The following is an 18,996-nucleotide window of genomic DNA, read 5'->3' as shown; positions in this document are numbered from 1 at the left end:
ATCACTGTGTGGAGAATACACAGCAAAACAAATTTAAAAAGTGAGATAAGCCAGATTTTTTTTTTTGTGGGGGGAAGGATGGGGAATGAGTCTGAAACAAAATGTTTAGTTCAGTAATACTTTTCTCTGGTTTTAAAAATGAACAAATAATTACATTTGAATCTCATTCTTTTTTTTTTTTTAATTACCATCTTAGTACCACCAAAGGAGTGGATTTGAGGCTTACACACAAAAAGTAGGTACTCTCTCTTCCACTTGAGCCACACACTTGGCCCTTTTTTGCTTTCGTTATTTCTCTGATGTTCTCGTGTCTATGCATGTGGCTGGATTTAGACTGCCATCTTCTGACTATGGACTCCCAGATGATTGAATCATACCACCACAGGCACTGTTTATTCATGAAGACAGAATTTCACTAACTTTTTGTGCAGCTGGCCTTGGAAGAGGAACTCTCATCTCTGCATCCTGAGTAGTTACAATTACAGGTGTGAGCCACTGTATCTGATCTAAGTTGGATCATGCTCTTCTCCAATACCCTCTCTTTTTTTTTTGTTTTTGCAGATAGGACCTGCTATATAGGCTGATTTTGCACTTTTTTTTTTTTTTTGGTTGGTTGTGGGGCTCAACTCTGGGACTGGGCACTGTCTCTGAGTTCTTCAGCTGAAGTCTAGCATTCTAACACTTTGAGCTACAGCGCCACCTCTGTTTTTCTGGTGGTTAACTGGAGATAAAAGTCTCATGGACTATAGTGCCCAGGCAGGCTTTGAACTTTGACCCTCAGATCTCAGCCTCCTGAGTAGCTAGGATTACAGGCCTGAACCACCACACCCAGCTTGATTTTACACTCCTACTTCAACCTTTAAGTGCTAAGATTCGTGTTGTAAACCACTACATCTTGGGTCTGACTCAAACTTTTTTATAATTTGGTGCTGGTTCTGGGTCTTCAACTCAGGGCGTAGTTGCTGTCCCTGAGCTTTTTGTGCTCAAGGTTTACACTCTTGCCACTTGAGCCACAGCTCCATTTCTGGCTTTTTGGTGGTTAACTAGAGATGAGAGGTTCATGGACTTTCTTTCCCATTGAATTGAAACACAATTCTCGGATTTCAAACTCCCAAGTAGCTAGGATTACAGGTACAAGTCCGCAGTGCCCAGCTTGACTCATATGTTACACACATGTACTGTTTTTGTCTTCTAACATGATTGCACAGAGACTCTGAAGGATCTGAGAAGGAAAGGGTCAAGAGAACTCTTTTTTGGTCAGTGTTTTTCAAATTCTGAAACTCATTAGTAGATGAGGGAAATCAATGTAATGAACTATGGTCAGAATTTTAAAAAATATAGAAACTTGAGGCACCGTTCAAGTGGAAGAGTGCTAGCCATAAACAAAAAGCCAGGTGAGAGCTGGAGGCCCCTAAATTCGGGCCTCAGTACTGGCTCATACATGCATGCACATCCCTACCCCCATTCCCATCCCCACCCTTCCCACCACGTAAGAAAACACTAACGTATACGGTAGGCAGTCACTTCCTGGGCTTTCTGCTGAAGATATGATAGGTTGTGAAATCCATCGAGTTTCTCTCTGGAGGCCCTACTTCAAAATCTTTATTAAAAAATATAGCTTGCTAAATGTGAACTACTCCATACTATATACTTAGAAATCTATTTAACATTGTTTGATCTAGTAGTTCTCAGACTTGTTGGATCACAAAACTTTTCCTTTCCTTCTGGGCAATACAGTTTCACATCTCATATGACTACCCCTGAGCAACGCGAACCCTGCTGAGATCCCTTTACTGTACTCACCTGCTGAGTCAGGCGCTCTCTCTCCTTCTCCAGCATGTATGTGACATCATCTCCTTCAGCTGTGTCCTGTGCATGCCTTTGCCTTTCTTCTTCAAGGTCAAGAATCACCTTTAAAGAATTTTTAAAAATTCATTTCAAAATGTCAAGTCATCACACTTACAACACTAAGTGCTTAACTAAACAGTTAAGATAGTTCCAGATTGTATAAATAAACAAATGAAATCCAGCCAGGCCCCTCAAGGAGTATGCTGTCTAGTAGCATGGAAGACATGCAAGCTATGTGCTAGAAAACAAGATATTTACTTTATTTGAATTCTATGCAGAATGGCATGTAAACAGAGAGAAGAGATTAATCAGTGAGCTACAGAGGTTGAGTAAGTTTCTAAGAATTAATATAAAGTCTGGAAAACTAGCAAGCAATGTGGTTTTGTGCAGGGGCCAGGAGTAGGTGATAAAGTGAGAAGGGGCCAAGAGAAAGTTGAGGTGCTCCTGTAATGCTCAAATTTCTGGGGGTACCAAAAATGGAGGCTGGCTAGGCATAGCGATAATACCAGAACTGGATTAATGGTAAGTTTAAAGCCAGCTAGAACTTCTTAACAAGTCAAAAAACCAAAAAAAACAAAAAACTATAGGAAAACAGGGAGGAGCCATGAATTATTTCATGTGACTTCCTTAATTTATACAGACAAAGATAAGAGGTCTTCATTCTGCATGCTCAGTTATTGGGATCATAAACAGATTCACAAGGCCTCTTATATAACTACCTCTAGTCCAATTACCCTGATGCTAGAGGATTAAGCTCAATTTTAAGGAGAAAACAAACTTAAAAGGTGCATTGCTCATATCCTGCTTATAATCACACAGTCTTCTGGCTAGCAGTGAGTGGATTACCCTGTGGTGTCTATGTGTGGCTTCTCCAGAGGTGTCTTGCTACCCTCTGTGATACAGCACTGTCCTCCCAACTGCCATTCTCATGATATTGCATCATAAAAAATGTTTAGGAATAAAAAGAAATTTTCTAGGAAATGAAAACACTTCCCTTCTTTAAAATTAAGAATGTTCTGATGTACTTTCTTCTAGGTTAAAAAAAAAATCTAAGCCGGGTACTGGTGCCTCATGCCTATAATCTTAGCCACTTTAGAGGTGAGGTCTGGGGATTGAGGCTCAAAGCTAGCCCAGGCATGAAAGTCCATGAGTCTCTTATCTCTTCCAATTAACCACCAGAAGACCAGAATGGCATTGTGGCTCAAGTGGTAGAGCACTAGCCTTGAACTGAAAAGCTCAGGGACAGCACTCAGGCCTAGAGTTCTAGCCCCACGACTCACATAAAACAAAAACAAAACCCCTAAAAGTAGAACTACTATATGATCCTGCCTTACCACTCCTGGGCATGTATCCAAAGGTATGTAAATCAAGATTCGATAGAGATACCTGCACATCCCTATTTGTAAAAGCACTATTCACAATCGCCAAGCTATGTAATCAGCCTGTGTCAATCAATTATGTCACTGACACAAGACAGAGACACAGACACATACACACACCCTTTCCTTATAGAGTGGAAGAGCTTTAAGGTAAACACTCTTAAGAACTGTTCATGGGCAATAAAATGTGATGAAACTCAAAACTGGGGAAAAGTGGCCTCTTATATACAATCCACTGGCTCATGTGTTTGTAGTCAGGTAAATTCATTTTCCCCACCCCCTTTGCTGGGATACAGCATTCCCCAAATACCTGTTAATCTTTCTATTTATCACTTAAGTAAGCAAGCAGAGAACACTCTGTTCAACTACAAGCTTGTTTAAACCCTAGCTTATTGCCAAACTGTAGATGACCAAGAGCTGAAAAACAACCAAAACAAAACATATCAAATGTATTTCGGTGACATACGAAAAGGAATGTCATTTTAAATAATGTGTCTGGCACATTTCCTAAATTTAACATTTGGAATAACCTGTGTTTTTCTTTGTATCTCTTGACTCCTATGTAAGCTGAAGTGTGTTGGCTATCTCCCTCCCCTCCTTGAATTACTGTGTGCACTGGCAGCTGACAAGCGGGTACAGCATTCAGAGTCGCCACTAGGCCTCGGGGTGAACGCCCAGAAGGTGAACCCACCTTTCGGTGTCTGCTCTCAGCAGCAGCAAGCTGAGACAGCATGCGCTCCTGCATGTTTTTGCACTGCTTCATCACCACTTTCAGGATGGACAGGGGGTTTGTGCACACGGGCTGCTTTTCACCATCATTTTTCTCCTTGAGTGTTTCAAAATCTCTCTGCAGAGCCATTAGGGGATCACTAATGTTATATTTTCCATAGCGTTCTTCAATGAAAGTATCTCTGTGTTGGGCCTGAAAGAAAAAAAAAAGTATTTTGGTTTTTTGAAACTACTGACAAGAGGAATGTGTTATCTAGTATAAATTTAATGTTCTGACTCAAATCAAATTGAGCAACCCAAGTATAGAAACAACATGAGACAGGCAGCATGGTGTATCAATACTTACAAGCACAAATAATTATAGAGTGCTAACTATGCACTAGACATTGTTCTAAGCATTTACAGTCATGTTGCCTCACTTAAGTTTTACAACTCTATAAAGTAGATGTGGAAACCATTACATAGAGCCTAAGTAACCCGTTCCAGCTTCCTCATCAGGGAAGCCTGGCTCTGAGGGCCAGGACCTTTCATTGCCATGCTCACGATCTCTGCATTAGTGGCTACTTTTCTTTAATGGCATTTGTATTTCAAACTGTTAACGACGAAGACTTTAAGAGATGGAAAAGAGGTATAGCCACACATGTTAAGGGTGTTAAAAATAAGTTTGATTGTACTATAACCATGGAACACTTCTTTTTTTTGCCAGACCTGGGGGTTGAACTCGGAGCCTAAGCACTATTGTTGGCTTTCTCAAGGCTAGAGCTCTACCACTTGAGCTGCAACACCACTTCTGACATTTTTCTATGTATATGGTACCAAGGAATCGAACCCAGGTATGCATGCATGCTCAGCAAGCACTCTACCACTAGGCTAAACTCCCAGCCCACACCTATTTATACAAATGGAACTATGTTGTTGATGAGTCAAGAGGACAAATGCACTTATAGACAAGTGTACACCCCAGAAATCACTTAACTTTAGGTACAAATTTGTGTTGTCATCAGTTACCAAATGTTTAAAGCTGAATTAGAAGACTTAGGTTTTAGGTCAGGCACACTAGGAAGCTCTAAAGTTCAAAGCCAGCGCATATTATATACAGAGACCCTATCTCAAAAATCAAAAACCAACAGAGAAGTAGTCTGGGTTCTCACTGTAGTCTGAACTCCAGCCTTCTTCCTGCAGCACTATGGGAGCATTTGGGTGATGGTTACATAACAAAACTGCAGAGAAATGTTTACACTAACAGTAATCATACATACAACCACATGTATTACTAAATATAACTCTAGTCATCTTTATGTATGTGTGCATAAATTTAAAAATATAAATATTGGGTATATACACACATATACATACACACGGAGAGAGTAAGTTAAAGTGGGAAGGTGCTCAAATGATAGTTCTAAAGCAGAATTTTCTGTTTTCCTTTTTTTTTTTTTGGTGATACTGGGGTCTGAGCATGGGCTTTATCATTTGAGCTATGCTTCAGTTTTTGTTTTCTTTGTTGTTGTTTTTTTGTGGTAGTAGTCCTGGGGCTTGAATTCAGGGCCTTGGCTGAGTCCCTAAGCTGCTTTTATTCTACCACTTGAGCCACAGCTCCATTTCTGGTGGTTTTTTTTTTTAATTTTATTGGAGGTAAGAGTCTTACAGACTTTCTTGCCAGGGCTGGCTTCGGACTGTGAGCCTCAGATCTCGGCCTTCTTGGATTACAGGTGTGAGCCACCAGCTACCAGTTGTCCCTGACCCCCCCCCCCCCCCACTTAAAGTTAGTTTTCTACTTGAGCCTCAGCTCCACTTCCGGTTTCTTGGTAGTTAACTAGAAATAAGAGTCTCATAGCGATCGAGGTGGCTTATGCCTGTAATCTTAGCAACACAGGAAGTTGAGATCTCAGTTCAAAGCCAGCCCAAGCACTAAAGACCTTGAGGCTCTGATCTCTAATCAACCACTAGAAAACTGGCAGTGGGGCTGTGACTCAAGGGGTAGGGTGGTAGCCTTGAGCTGAAGAGCTCAGGGACAGCGCCCAGGCCCAGAGTTTAAGCCCCATGAGAGACAAAAAATAAATAAATAAATAAATAAATCTCCTGAATTTTCCTTCCTGGGCTGGCCTCAAACCATATGTTAGCCTCTCTGAGCAGCTAAGATTATAGGAATGACTCACCAGCACCCACCAAGCTAGCTGCAATTTTTAAAAGCAGCAGAATCAAACAATGATTTTCACTCACTGAAAAAAAATGTTTCTTTAAATTCAGGTATTAAAACCTAAGATTAATCATAAAGGATTCAATGAATACTATTTATAGCTACTAATATGCTAAGGCAAATTTATATTTAGAAGGATACTTTCACAGAAAGGAAAGAAAGTACTTTTTTTAAGCAGCGGAAATACCACCTTTCTGTCCCATTTCTTATTTAAGACAACCATTTCTGCACAGTTAATAGTGGTAAGGCTTAGCAGGGCAAAAAAGAAATGGAAAAACGTCTGAATTTTTAATGATCTCCCCTTTCCCGAACACCATGGAGAAAGCAGGCAGGACTACAATTCATGGCTCTGACATCAGACCTGCTGAGAAGCTGTCTCTGGAGTTTGAGCATATAGTTAACTAATCCTAAAAATATGACTTTTTAAAACCCACACCATGATTATTCTATATAATTAATAAGCATCAACATTATGAGTAATAGACAAAGGGCTTCTTTGGTGAGGTCTCAGCCTGAGAACAGTTGTTAGGCTGTCTATTTTCTCTTGAAATACTTCATAGTAATTCCCTAATTTGCATAGTAATTACCAGTTATAAAATAGAAGGCTTCACCTATAAGTCAAAAAGATCTGTGGAGTAACTTTTAAAGAGACTCCTTGTAACATAATAGTTCTTCTTAAGTATGTTCTAATATTGGGGCCAAATATAGAAAGGGCGAATTCAATGTCTGTATTTGTTACATCAAACCCTTCAAAAATATGAGATGGAATATGGTATATTTCTTTCTTTTTTTTGTCAGTCCTGGGCCTTGAACTCAGGGACTGAGCACTATCCTTGGGCTTTCTCAAGGCTAGAGCTCTACCACTTGACCCTCAGCACCATTTCTGGCTTTTTCTATGTATATGTGGTACCGAGGAATCGAACCTGGGTCTTCGTGCATGCTAAGCAAGCACTCTACCACTAAGGGAATATGGTGTATTTCAACCATCAATTTAATGACTCAAATTAAGTGAACTGTATGGATTATAAGTTGGATAGTGCAACTAATAATAATCAAAAACAAATGTTGGGCCGGGAGTTTGGCTTAGTGGTAGAGTGCTTGCCTAGCATGCACGAAGACCCAGGTTCGACTCCTTGGGACCACATACACAGAAAAAAAGCATTGAGAAAGTCCAAGGACAGTGCCCAGGTCCTGAGCTCAAGCCCAAGACTGGCAAAAAAAAGTTAGAATTTGAAGAATTAAGAGCTTCAATGACATACTTGTTATATACAACAACCAACCCCCCAAAAAAAACCCCCAAAACTTAGCTTTAATAATAACTAACGATTTTATTCCATGGTATTTGAGGGTCAGAAATCTGGGAGGGGTAATTCTGGATAAGTCTCATAAGGATACCATCACCTGAAGCCATGAAATGAGCTGGTGAGTACACGTTTAAGCTTATTCTCATGGCTGCTGGCACAGGCTTTCCCTTCCCACACAGCAAGTAATGAGAGAGAAGAGGGAAGGAAGGAGGGAGGGAGGACACACTCATGTAAGATTAGCATCTCAGTGACTTTTATAACCTAATCATTACTTTTATGTACTCTAATGTTGACTGATCAACTCTGGAACAATTCAGGAGAGGTCGACACAGGATGAGAATATGTGGAGGCTGAGATTTCTGGGGGTATCTTGTATAAGGCACACGACAGGATATGCTATCACTATCAGCTACTTATGCAGTTAATACGTGGATACCTATAAAGCTGGGTTTTAATAACATATTAATGAAATTGTTAAAATTATATCAGGAAGGGGAAATGGGTAAGGAACCTTGATAACCTCCCACTAACGGGGGGTTAGTGACTGGAATACATTGTACACCTAGGTGGATATGTCACAGTGAAATTCCCTGTATAGCTAATATATGCTAAGAAAAAAATAATATTATTCCAACTACTATATAAGAAAATTTACATGATTTTGGATTTGAGTTTTGAGGAAGGTTAGCAGTGAAGCTAAAATTGATCAACTTCTTGCACTTTTAATACCTTTTTTTATTATTTGTTGTTGTTGGTCATGGGACTTGGACTCTGGGCCTGGGCACTGTCCCTGAGTTCTTCAGCTTAAGGCTACCACCCTACCTCTTGAGCCACAGTGCCACTTCCGGTTTTCTGGTGATTAATTGGAGATAAGAGTCTCATGGACTTTTTAGAGCCCGGGGTGGCTTTGTACTGCAACCCTCAGATTTCAGCCTCCTGAGTGGCTAGGATTATAGGTGTCAGCCACTGCTCCAGGCCACTTTTACATCAATGGCAATATACAATTTAACTGAACAGAAAGTCTTTAATTGAACAGAAAGTCATTGTCAGAAAATAGCAAAAAGGAAAATAACTGGCTTGCTAGATGATTTGGCAATAGACAAAACATACTAATCATCTACTACTCATTTGTTTTTATCGTCACAGGCTGAATAAAAACACTCTACTACTGACAGCTTAAAATAAAATCACCTAGCTTTAGAATATGCCTTATTTGCTCTTCAAAAGTTTCATTCACACTATTATTAACATCAAAATAAAATATAGGCAGGCACACAGTCAGAGGAAGAAGAACAAGTTCAAGTAGAGCCAGACTATCTAATAAGATGGTCTCAACCCTCCCAAAGAAATACAATGTAATCACCTTTTCCTTCACAGTATAAAGGAAAGAAACACACTCTTTATTCTTTGGATGATTATCAATCACTCATATGAAAAATGATACCAACCTAAATGGAAAGAATTAAGGCTCACTTTATTAAGGGTTTATTTTCAGCCATCAGGTTTTTATTTTCAAGACTTGGGATGGTACCTACTATAGTATGATGCATCTTTATGTTTGTAAGTCAATTCTGAAGTAATACTTTCGAAAGCAAACAGCAATGTAACTCTGTGAGCCTTAAAAAGCAAAAACGCAAAAAACTGCACACTTCTGTTAAAAGCCAAACATGTTATTTAGTCCTTGACAAAGACTTGATTTTTATTAATGCTATCAAAAGCATGTTAAAAGGGATTGTATATACTAGTTGAACCTGTTGTCACATTCTAGAGTCCCTGATAAGCTATAAAAAGCTGCCTGAGAGAGCTGGGAATGTGGTTTAGTGGTAGAGTGCTTGCCTAGCATTCATGAAGCCCTGGGTTCAATCCCTCCGTTCTACATAAACAGAAAAAGCTGGAAGTAGCACTGTGGCTCAAGAGATAGAGTGCTAGCCTTGAGCAAAAGAAGGTCAGGGACAGTGCCCAGACCCTCCTCAGGACTAGCAAAAAAAGAAAAAAGTTGCCTGACTTAAATGTAGTAGCACATGCCTGTAATTCCAACACTCAGGAGGCTGAGGTAGGAGGATCATCGGTTTGAATCTAGCTTGGGCTACAGAGAGAGATCCTGTTTTAAGAAAAAAACAAAGAGGGCACCTAAACAGCTTAGTTCTTACAACTATTTTGCATAAAGATAACAGTATCATATGAATATTCTTGTTCAAAAGTTCTTATTTTCGTGGTAGAAGATTTAAACTCAGGGCCTAGTCCTTGCTCAGTGATGCTCTACCACTAGAGCCATACCTCCAGGCCCCCATTTTTTCTCAGATTATAAAATTTTATTTTTGAATCAGTATACATTTGTAATATATACATTTCGTGTATACATTTTTATACATGTACACAATGGACTCTGAACAAATTTGCCTGGTCTTCCATGTGCCCATTATCTCTCTCCTTCCTTTGATACTCTTTTTCCCTTTCTTACTCTGTTTATTTTCAGTCAGGGTCTGGTAGGCTTTTTGCCCCAGCATTGACCTTGTATGATGATGATCCTCTTGACTAGCTGGGATTATAGATGTGTACGCCATTCATTTTGTTCTAGAGTTTCTATCATTGGTTCAAAGAAACTAGATTTAAAGGCTGATCATACAGATGGTCTTTGCCTCATTTGAATTAAATTTCAATTTTTTTAAATGGTATGTGTATATATGTATATATACATTATACATGTGTATGTATGTATGTCTACATATACATACATATACACACATAAACACATATAAACACACACATACGCATACTCATATAATGCCAGAAATGGAATCCAGAGCTTCATGAATGCTAGGCCAGTGCTTTGCCACTGAGCTATGACCCCAATCCCCAAAAAAGTATAAAGTCAAATATAAAAGCAAAGAAAATTTTCTTTTTATGTTTTAAAAAGTATTTTGACTAACTTTGAAGTAGAATGAACTTCAAAAATTCCCTTGAGGCAATCACTTAAAAGCAATCACTTAAGGACAGGTGATTTATTTCCCTAAAGTGTTAAAAATTCCATTCAAGATTAAAAATGATTTTTAGTCCAATAACTACAATTGTGGCACTTCTAGCTACTAGGCTGCTTGCTGAAGAATGAGTAAACATCATAATGAAGCTGTTCCAACATTCACATTCCCAAAAGTCTTGTGAAAAGTTCTAATGAAAGTGAAATTAAATGTGTTGAATATTTTGCCTTTTTTACTGTCCTTTTTGTTTCAGTTCAGAAATATGGTTGAAATGTGTTACATACACATTTTGGACTAAGGTCACATCTTTTTTGAGGTGAGGAATAAAAAGCGTATTTAAAAAAAACACTGATGGAATGCTCCGAGTATAATTAAAAGTACAAATTTTACAATGCCTCACTTGTGGAAGCAGGTTTAGGCTCACAGAAAAACTGAACTACACCTGCAGTGAAATCCCCATCGAGCCCTGCTTTTGCATTTGCATTACCTCTCCATGACCCATGTCACACTAAAGTGACACTTTGAGCAAGTTCTAACCTTAATTTCTATCCATTTCTTTTTTTTTTTTTTTGGCAGTGCTGGTCACAGAAGCCAAGGCCTCCTGGGTGCTGCCCAAGTATTCTTCTACTGAATATCAACCTCAGCCCTTCATCCTTTTTCCAGTGAAAATCAACAGTAACCAAATACCACACACAAAAACCAGACATATCATAGACCCAACAATAAAATGCAAATAAAGAGGTGCTCAACTCATTAGTAATTAAGGAGGTAAAAACAAAACAGTAAGATAGTCATGAGAATGTTAAAATTATAGATTATGAATCTTAGATATTGGAAAGACAGAACAAGTAGAACACTCACATGTTACTCATGAGAATAATAAAATGATACGACGACTCTGGAAATTCATCTGGAAATTTTTCATAAAGAGAAAAAACTAGCTATAGTTCCACTTCTAAGAATCCAAGAGAAATGAAAATATACCATATACAAGACCCAATTGTCTACAGTAGCCTTATTCATGACAGCACCTAAGTAGAAATAATCAAACTACCAATCAACAAGAGAATATAATATATTCTGTTTAGATAAAGTTTCACAAGAGATAACTATAGTGAAAAAATCTAAATGGTGGTTGGCTCTGGAGTTAGGAGGGGTCAACTGACTGGAAGGAGGCATAGAGTGACTTCTATGTACTTTCTGTCTTGACCAAGTGTGGGCTATTATAGAATGTATGTGTCCAAACTCACTGAACTGAATGCCAAAGATCCATGCACTTTATTCTAAATTATATCTAGTTTAAAAATGTATTAGTTAAAATTAAGCTATATTGCAATACATGCTTTATATATAGTACGTCTCAAAAGAGATGGGAAGTTTAAAATCAAAGGGTGATATATATCTTTACCAGGTACTAAAGACTGAACACAGGGCCTCAGACTTGCAGGTGTTCTACCATTTAAGTTAGGCCTCCAGCATGACTTTGTGTACTGATTATTTTCAAGGTAGAATCTTGCTTTATGCCTGGGCTATGATTCTCTAATTTGTGTTTTCCCTAATTATTCGGGACAACAGGTATGTGCCAATGGGCTCTGACATTGCTTGAGATGGAGCCTTGCTAACTTTGTTTCTGCATGGGCTCCAAAGGCAGTTCTCTAATCTCTGCTTCCCAAGTAGCTAGGATTATAGGCCTGAGCCATACCACTGAATAAATTTTAACAACAGAAAGACAGGGGAGCTAACACACACTCGCTTATTATATATGTTGAGTTTTTACAAATCCAATCTAATTCTCCTTGAGTGGGTGACATTGTTACTTTATAGAAGGAACTGGACAGTAACACCACTTTCCCAAAGTCACAAAGATAGTTAACTGAAGAAATCTAATGGTATAATATAACTGAACACATTAGTTGAAGGAGTAATACACTACATATATTCCCCAGAACTTTGTAGTAATACATTTAAATCGATTAGGTATTAATTATAAGCTTAAAATGAGGGGCCAAAAGTGTGGCCTACTGGTACAGTGCTTGCCTAGCATGCACAAAGCTCTGGGTTCGAATCCTTGGTAACACATTCACAGAAAAAGCTTGAACTGGTGCTGTGGCTCAAGAGGTAGAGTGCTATCCTTGAGAAAGCCTAAGGGCAGTGCCCAGACCCTGAATGAAAGCCCCAGGACTGGCAAAAAGCTTAAAATGAAATGGAAGGCAGTGTAATGGCACATGTCTATACCCCTAGCTTTCTGGAGACTGAGATAAGAGGATCACATTATTAGGCCAATCTAAACTACATGAGAGTCTATCTCAAGAAAACCAAAACCAAACAAAACAGAAAAAGAAGAAAAAGAAATAGAAGAGGCAAGTGTGAGCATCAATGGTAGAGTGCTTGATTGGCATATTAAAAAAAACCACAACCCTATATTCAGTATCCCTGGCAGCACCTTTCTTCCCTCAAATATAGAAACAGAACAGAATACTGGAGAGTGCTGAACATTCTAAGGTGAATACTATTTTGAGAAATTTTTCTTCCTTGATACAATTATAAATATGTGGGCACACACACATGTGGGTGTGTCCCTCCGGTTGCAATGCAAAGGCTTTGTCAACAATGTTTGAAAACACCATAATAAAATGCAGAATTCAAGAAGCCTGATTCCTGCTTTTAAGTGATTTATTGGAAGTGATCATAGGTACTACTGCTTTATTTTAAAGCAGCAAATACTAAAAAGTTTACAAAACCAGAAGTTGGTATAACATCAAATATATAAAATTTGTAAGAAACTAACCCCAAACCTCCAATAATACCCTCTCTGTCACTCAGGTTAGACAACCATAATGTCACTGGAGGAGTCCAGGAAAATTTTCTAGATATATGGATGATTCAGGAGTAGACATACTTTGAATGCTTTCGTTTTAGGCTTAATTCTTGGTGGGTAGTAACATTGATAAATGGCCTGGGTGACAATATAGGAATACAGGCTTGACCATGTAAGCATAAGTACCCTAGCTTTAAGGAGTTTAAAATGGCCAAATTTTATGTGTAGGTTTAAAAACAGCAATGACCAAGTGACCTGTACTTGGTTAAATGTTTTAAAAATATCATCTATGCTTAGAGAAATACCAGGTACTTGACTAGAACTTTCTAAGATGAAGAAAGTTTCTTACAGTCTTAAGGAATAGGAAGGAAAAGGCTAACCCTGGAAGTGGGTGGGTTCTGGCAGATAAATAGGACTATCAGTGATTTAATGAATTACAGGAAACACCAAAAGCTGAGGGTTAAGGAAAGGCACATGACCCAAAGCTGTCTCTGAAGTATGACACAATGAGACTCAGACCATAGACCACAGCATGATCCTTAACCTGTTTTGATCAGATGAATTCAAAAAATTCTTTTGAAATTCTTAGACTCTTCCAGAATACATTATCAGACAGTGTAGAAACTAAAGCATTTAAAAAGTACTCATTTGTGGGGTATAGCTAAGAGGAAAGCTTTAGGTTCAATCACTATTCCTAAAAAAGGTAAAAAAAAGATGTAAATCACATGTAGTGAAGTGGTGTAACTATGAATGTGTCTTAACTGTCTGAATTAAGGTTCTTCTAGACAGATGCTTCAAGGAAACATGCTAACAAGCAAGCTACTTAAGCCAAAGTTTTTGCAGTGTTCTTAGCTTGACTGAGAAGTAGAAAGAGTGCACATTCACAAGTTTATCAAGTAATAAAAACAAGATTGGGGAAGAGGAAGAAAGGGCAGTATAATGAAAAAGGGACCAAGGAACAGTTTGAGAGCCATACCAGGGTGACTAATTATCAGGCTAAGCAGGTAAACAAAACCAAGAACAGGGTAACTGTACATGCTAATGATAGGAAGTATAATAATAACAGGTGCCATATTATAAGTTATAGGATGGAAGATAGCAATTTCTACTGTCACTGTAACCATAAAAGAAAATATATCATAAAGGAAGTTAAGTAGCCAATCAGTTCCAACCTGCAGTCATTCACATAGACCAGGACTCAGAATTAAAATTATGAAATGATTCTTCTTCCTCCTCCTCTGTTGCTAGTACTGGGGATTTAACTCAGGGCCTGACAATTGCACTTGAATCTTATCAGGTCCTTAGCAGAAAAGTCTGAGAGACAGTATTTTGTATCTATTCAGCTAGAAAAAGATAGATGAGCAATATGGTACTATTAAAAAATACTGTGGGGCTGAAAGAATATAATAAGCAGAGTGCTTGTCTAGTATGTGTGAGGCCTGAGTTCAATCTCCAGCACTGAGAGGGTAGAGGGTCTGTATCATTTTTCTCTGAAGTGACTAGTCAAGAAAAGCAGAAGATTGCTCAACTAGCATTCTACCGCTTGACAGGAAAGAACACTAAGATAAAGTAGCAATTGAAAATTGAAATAGGAAAGGGGTAAAGGCTTTTTCTCTTCATGAATTCAACAGGATAGACAAGGGCACATCTCCCAGATATTTGTATGCTTTATACAAAAATGATTGTAAACACAACACAGTGATGTCCTGTCTAAAGAACAAATTGTTCCTTGGTTCAGGCTGAGATATAAATAACATAACTGAATGGGTATTAACAAAAGTTAGTTATTAAACTATCTTACTATGAAACTTCTCTTAAAACCTGAGAGTTGAAAACATTCAAGGTAAACTTCTAGGCCATAAACTTTATCTCATATGATAAATCTTTTTAAAGTATTTATCAGGTTCTACATATATGGGATACAGAGCTAGCATGAGAAAGTACCAACCACTTATGGAGTTTATACTTAGTGGGAAAGTGAGGAACTGGACATAAAATAGAAAATATGCTATAAAATGTGATATTTATCTGAATGAATAAATTATTACTGATAACACTGATGGGCTGTAAGTACAGTATATAAGTACATAAATGTATGGTGCAAAGGCCAGAGTATTAGTAATAAGGAAGCTCGATCCACTGACTAATCAAGAACAAGTGGCACCTAAAGCCAACATACAGAAATGAGATGGAGAATATATGTAAAGAGTATTGTGCTAGAACTCACAGGTATTAAAACCTGATCAGACATGGGGAATATTCAGATATATGGAAAACATGCAACCAATGGGATCACTCAGAGAAAAGTGAAAATGTTAAGATGAAATAGGACTAAGAAGAAAGTCTTGGGGGAAGGCTTAGGTTTTATTTTTATTATTTTGTTAACACTTTATTAGCGTATACTACTTTATTAGCATATAGTAGCATAGTAGTCGTATAGGAGAGATCTGTATAACTCATCCATGCTAATATATTCAGTACATATGTTAAGTACATTACAAAATGCCAAGTGCAGATATAAAGCCATACAACAGGATCAATATAAATGAAATGTATACCACAGAGCATGATCTAGGAAGTAGAAACAATGGGTTACATGCATACAGGCATACTGGACCTCAGGGGCACAGTAAATGCCAAAACAAAGATAGAGAATAAGCTGTGTATTATACAAGTTCATACATGCCAAGCAATACAGTTTATAAGAAAACAAAAAAATGCAAGAATAACTGCTCTGGTACCCAGTAGATGCGAGTAGTGACTAAGGATAGAGGGAGCTATTATTTTACATTTTGTGGGGCTGGATCTTCTTGCTAGATAGGTATTCTTATGACTGAGCTATCTCTTCATCTCAAGAGAATTTTGTTTTCTTTTAGAACTAGCAATGGAGCTTGAACTCAGGACTTTGAACTCTCATCTTCTTTTGTGCCACTCTTGGGGTTTGAACTTAGGACATGGGCACTGTCCCTGAGTCTTTTCCCTGAAAGCTACTAGCACTTTACCACTTGTGGACTGTGGAGTTAAGAGTCTCATGGACTTTCCTGCACAGGCTGGCTATGAACAAGAGTACTGAGTAGCCAGGATTACAGAGTAAGCCACCACTTGAGCAGTATCTTCAGTTCTGGCTTTGTTGGAATGAGAATCTCTCAGATTTGTCTGCCCAGCCTAGATTTAACCAGGGGGCTTCAGACACTGGCTTCCTGAGTGGCTAGAATTATTAGGCATGAGTTATTAGTGCCTGGTGTGTGTGTGTGTGTGTGTGAGAGAGAGAGAGAGAGAGAGAGAGAGAGAGAGAGAGAGAGAGAGAGAGAGAGAGACAGAGACAGAGACAGAGAGACAGAGAGAGAGAGAGAGAGAGAGAGAGAGAGAGAGAGAGAGAGAGAACGAGAACACCATTATATAATCCAGACTGACTTCAAACTTAAAATTATTGTGCCTAACTCACCCAAGTGCTACCATAACAAGCACTTGCCATAAGGCCTAGATTTAAAGGCTTCTGCCTTTTAGTCTTAGAACTCACTCAAGTGCTACCATAACAAGCACCTGCCATAAGGCCTAGATTTAAAGGCTTCTGCCTTTTAGTCTTAGAACTCTAGAGGGTGGCAATCCATGGTAATGCACACGTATAATCCCAGGACTCTAGAGGCAAAAGCAGGTAATATCCTGACTCAAAAACAAATATAGATAAATAAATGTCTAAAAGGTAAAATCAACTGAGAGATACTAGTGCAGCATACCGTAACAATCACAGGAGAGGACATTTTATGCAGCTGCAGAAGTTATTAATTATAAGAAATGTGTGGAGGAGAAAAAGTAGGAGCTATGAAGGATCAAGATAAGGAAAGAATGCAAAAAAAGAGAGCCAACAGTATCAAGTCTAAAGAAAGACTAGGTAATTTGGTTAAAAGAAAAGCATTAGGAACTAGGGATGTGGCTGGGTGACAGAGCAGTTGCCTATCATTTGTCATGTCCAGGGTTCAATACCCAGCATCACAAAAAATAAAAATAAAGTAGAGGTTACCTTTAATTTTAGGTATATATAACAGTATTAAAAGCAAAATGGAAATGAGAGACGGGAAGAAACTGGAGGCAGAATACAAATGATATTTAAATACCTGAGTGTAAAGAAAGGAGAGAGTGTATATGGCAGCTCCCAATGAAGACAGGTTATGGAACAAATTGTGTGTGTGTGTGTGTGTGTGTGTGTGTGTGTGTGTGTGTGTGTGTGTGTGTGTGTGTGGTGGAATGGTTGAGGGGAGTGGTGGTGCCAATCCTGGGGCTTGAACTCAGGGACTGGACCAGCTGTTCCTTAGACTAGCATTCTACAGCTTGAGCCACAACTTCACTTCTGGATTTTTGCTGGTTATGTGTAGGTAAGTTTCACTTACTGTCCTGCCTGGGATGGCTTTGAACTGTTTACAACATACTCCAATCAATCTCGTCTCCTATTACTTTCTGGTCCATTTTTTACCTTCCCAAAACAATTTCAAGAAGGCTCATTCTATTTTTATAGCTGCAAATCATCTACTTCCATATTATTCAATCTCCTTCATCCTTCTTGTAAGTCCAAGCCTCCTGCAAATACCACCACCGCCAGAGTCTATTTCTTTGCCCAGAAAGTGTTTCTCTCTGGTGTTAAGCAATGGAATATTCTCTTACTAAAACAAAATTTCATGAAATTAATTGTGTAATTGTTCAAACTTATGTTGCCACTTTTATTTAGAGTGTATAACCCAGGGAAAAATATTTGCTTTGGAAAAATATCTTTAGTTCCCCTGTACAAAAGCAGAATTTGAAAGTTAATGAGAAATGTATTCTTTTCAGGGGGAAATTCTGGGGTATGGAAGGAAAAAGCTTATGTTTTTCCTTGGTATGCCATAATGTTTTTAATTCCATAACTGTATTTATTTATTGTCAGGATAATGTATAGAGGGGTTACAGTTACATTCACCAGGTAGTAGGTGCATTACTTCTCACACACTGGATACTTCTCCTATTTTTGTCTCCATTTCCCTCCCCTCACCCCCTTCCAATCATCTTGTTTCCCCCCTTCCCTTTCCTATTTCTTTTTTTTTTTTTTTTTGCCAGTCCTGAGCTTGGGCTCAGGGCCTGAGCACTGTTCCTGGATTTTTCTCAAGGCTAGGGCTCTACCACTTGAGCCACAGCACCACTCCTGGCTTTTTGCTATGTATGTGTTTCCGAGGAATCGAACCTGGGTCTTCGTGCATGCTAGGCAAGCACTCTACCACTAGGCCAAACTCCTGGCCCCTCCCTTTCCTATTTCAAATAAACAAATAAACGTATATACAATATACCAGGTAACAAAGATACAGTAACAGTATGAGATTAACCAAAGGGCAAAAAAGAGAAGAGAAATAACAGTACATTATGAAGAACAATCACACATACAGATTTGTGTAAATAATATAAATCACCTAAAAATAAGGCATTTTTCTCCACTTTTTCTTGTGTGTGTGCATGCATGCTGGGCCTGGGACTTGAATTCAAGGCCTGTGTGCAGTTTTTAAGGTTTTGTACTCATGGCTAGTGTTCTACGTGAGCCACAGACCTGCGTCTGGTTTTTTAGTGGTTAATTAGTGATGAGTCTCACAGACTTCGTTCCAAGGATGGCTTCCAACAACAATCCTCAGATTTCAGCTTCTTGAGTAGCTAGTATTATAGGTGTGAGCCACTGGTGCCTGGTTTATACTTTTATTTCTTATAAATGTATTTTAAAAAA

General features: G+C 38.5%; 2 protein-coding genes across 4 annotated transcripts in view; one reads left to right on the top strand and one right to left on the bottom strand.

Moving 5' to 3' along the window:
* Positions 1-11,126, top strand: part of St7l (suppression of tumorigenicity 7 like) — a 131,741-nt gene extending 120,615 nt beyond the window's left edge. Inside the window, exon 15 of the mRNA XM_090334435.1 lies at positions 11,015-11,126. Within this exon, the coding sequence (XP_090190561.1) occupies positions 11,015-11,104 (90 nt within the window). The 3' untranslated portion in view covers positions 11,105-11,126. The remainder of the gene's footprint in view (positions 1-11,014) is intronic.
* Cttnbp2nl (CTTNBP2 N-terminal like) overlaps positions 1-18,996 on the bottom strand; it is a 43,668-nt gene that overhangs the window by 4,241 nt on the left and 20,431 nt on the right. For all 3 annotated transcript variants that reach the window (XM_090334433.1, XM_090334431.1, XM_090334434.1), the window contains exons 4-5: positions 3,919-4,149; positions 1,804-1,911 (exon numbers count right to left, since the gene is read on the bottom strand). In XM_090334433.1, coding sequence (XP_090190559.1) covers positions 1,804-1,911; positions 3,919-4,149 — 339 coding nt within the window. The remainder of the gene's footprint in view (positions 1-1,803; positions 1,912-3,918; positions 4,150-18,996) is intronic.

This window comes from Megascapheus bottae, chromosome 6 (assembly GCF_031878675.1).
Source record: "Megascapheus bottae isolate mThoBot1 chromosome 6, mThoBot2.hap1, whole genome shotgun sequence".
NCBI lineage: Eukaryota > Metazoa > Chordata > Mammalia > Rodentia > Geomyidae > Megascapheus > Megascapheus bottae.
This window is presented reverse-complemented; position numbering and strand designations above follow the sequence as displayed.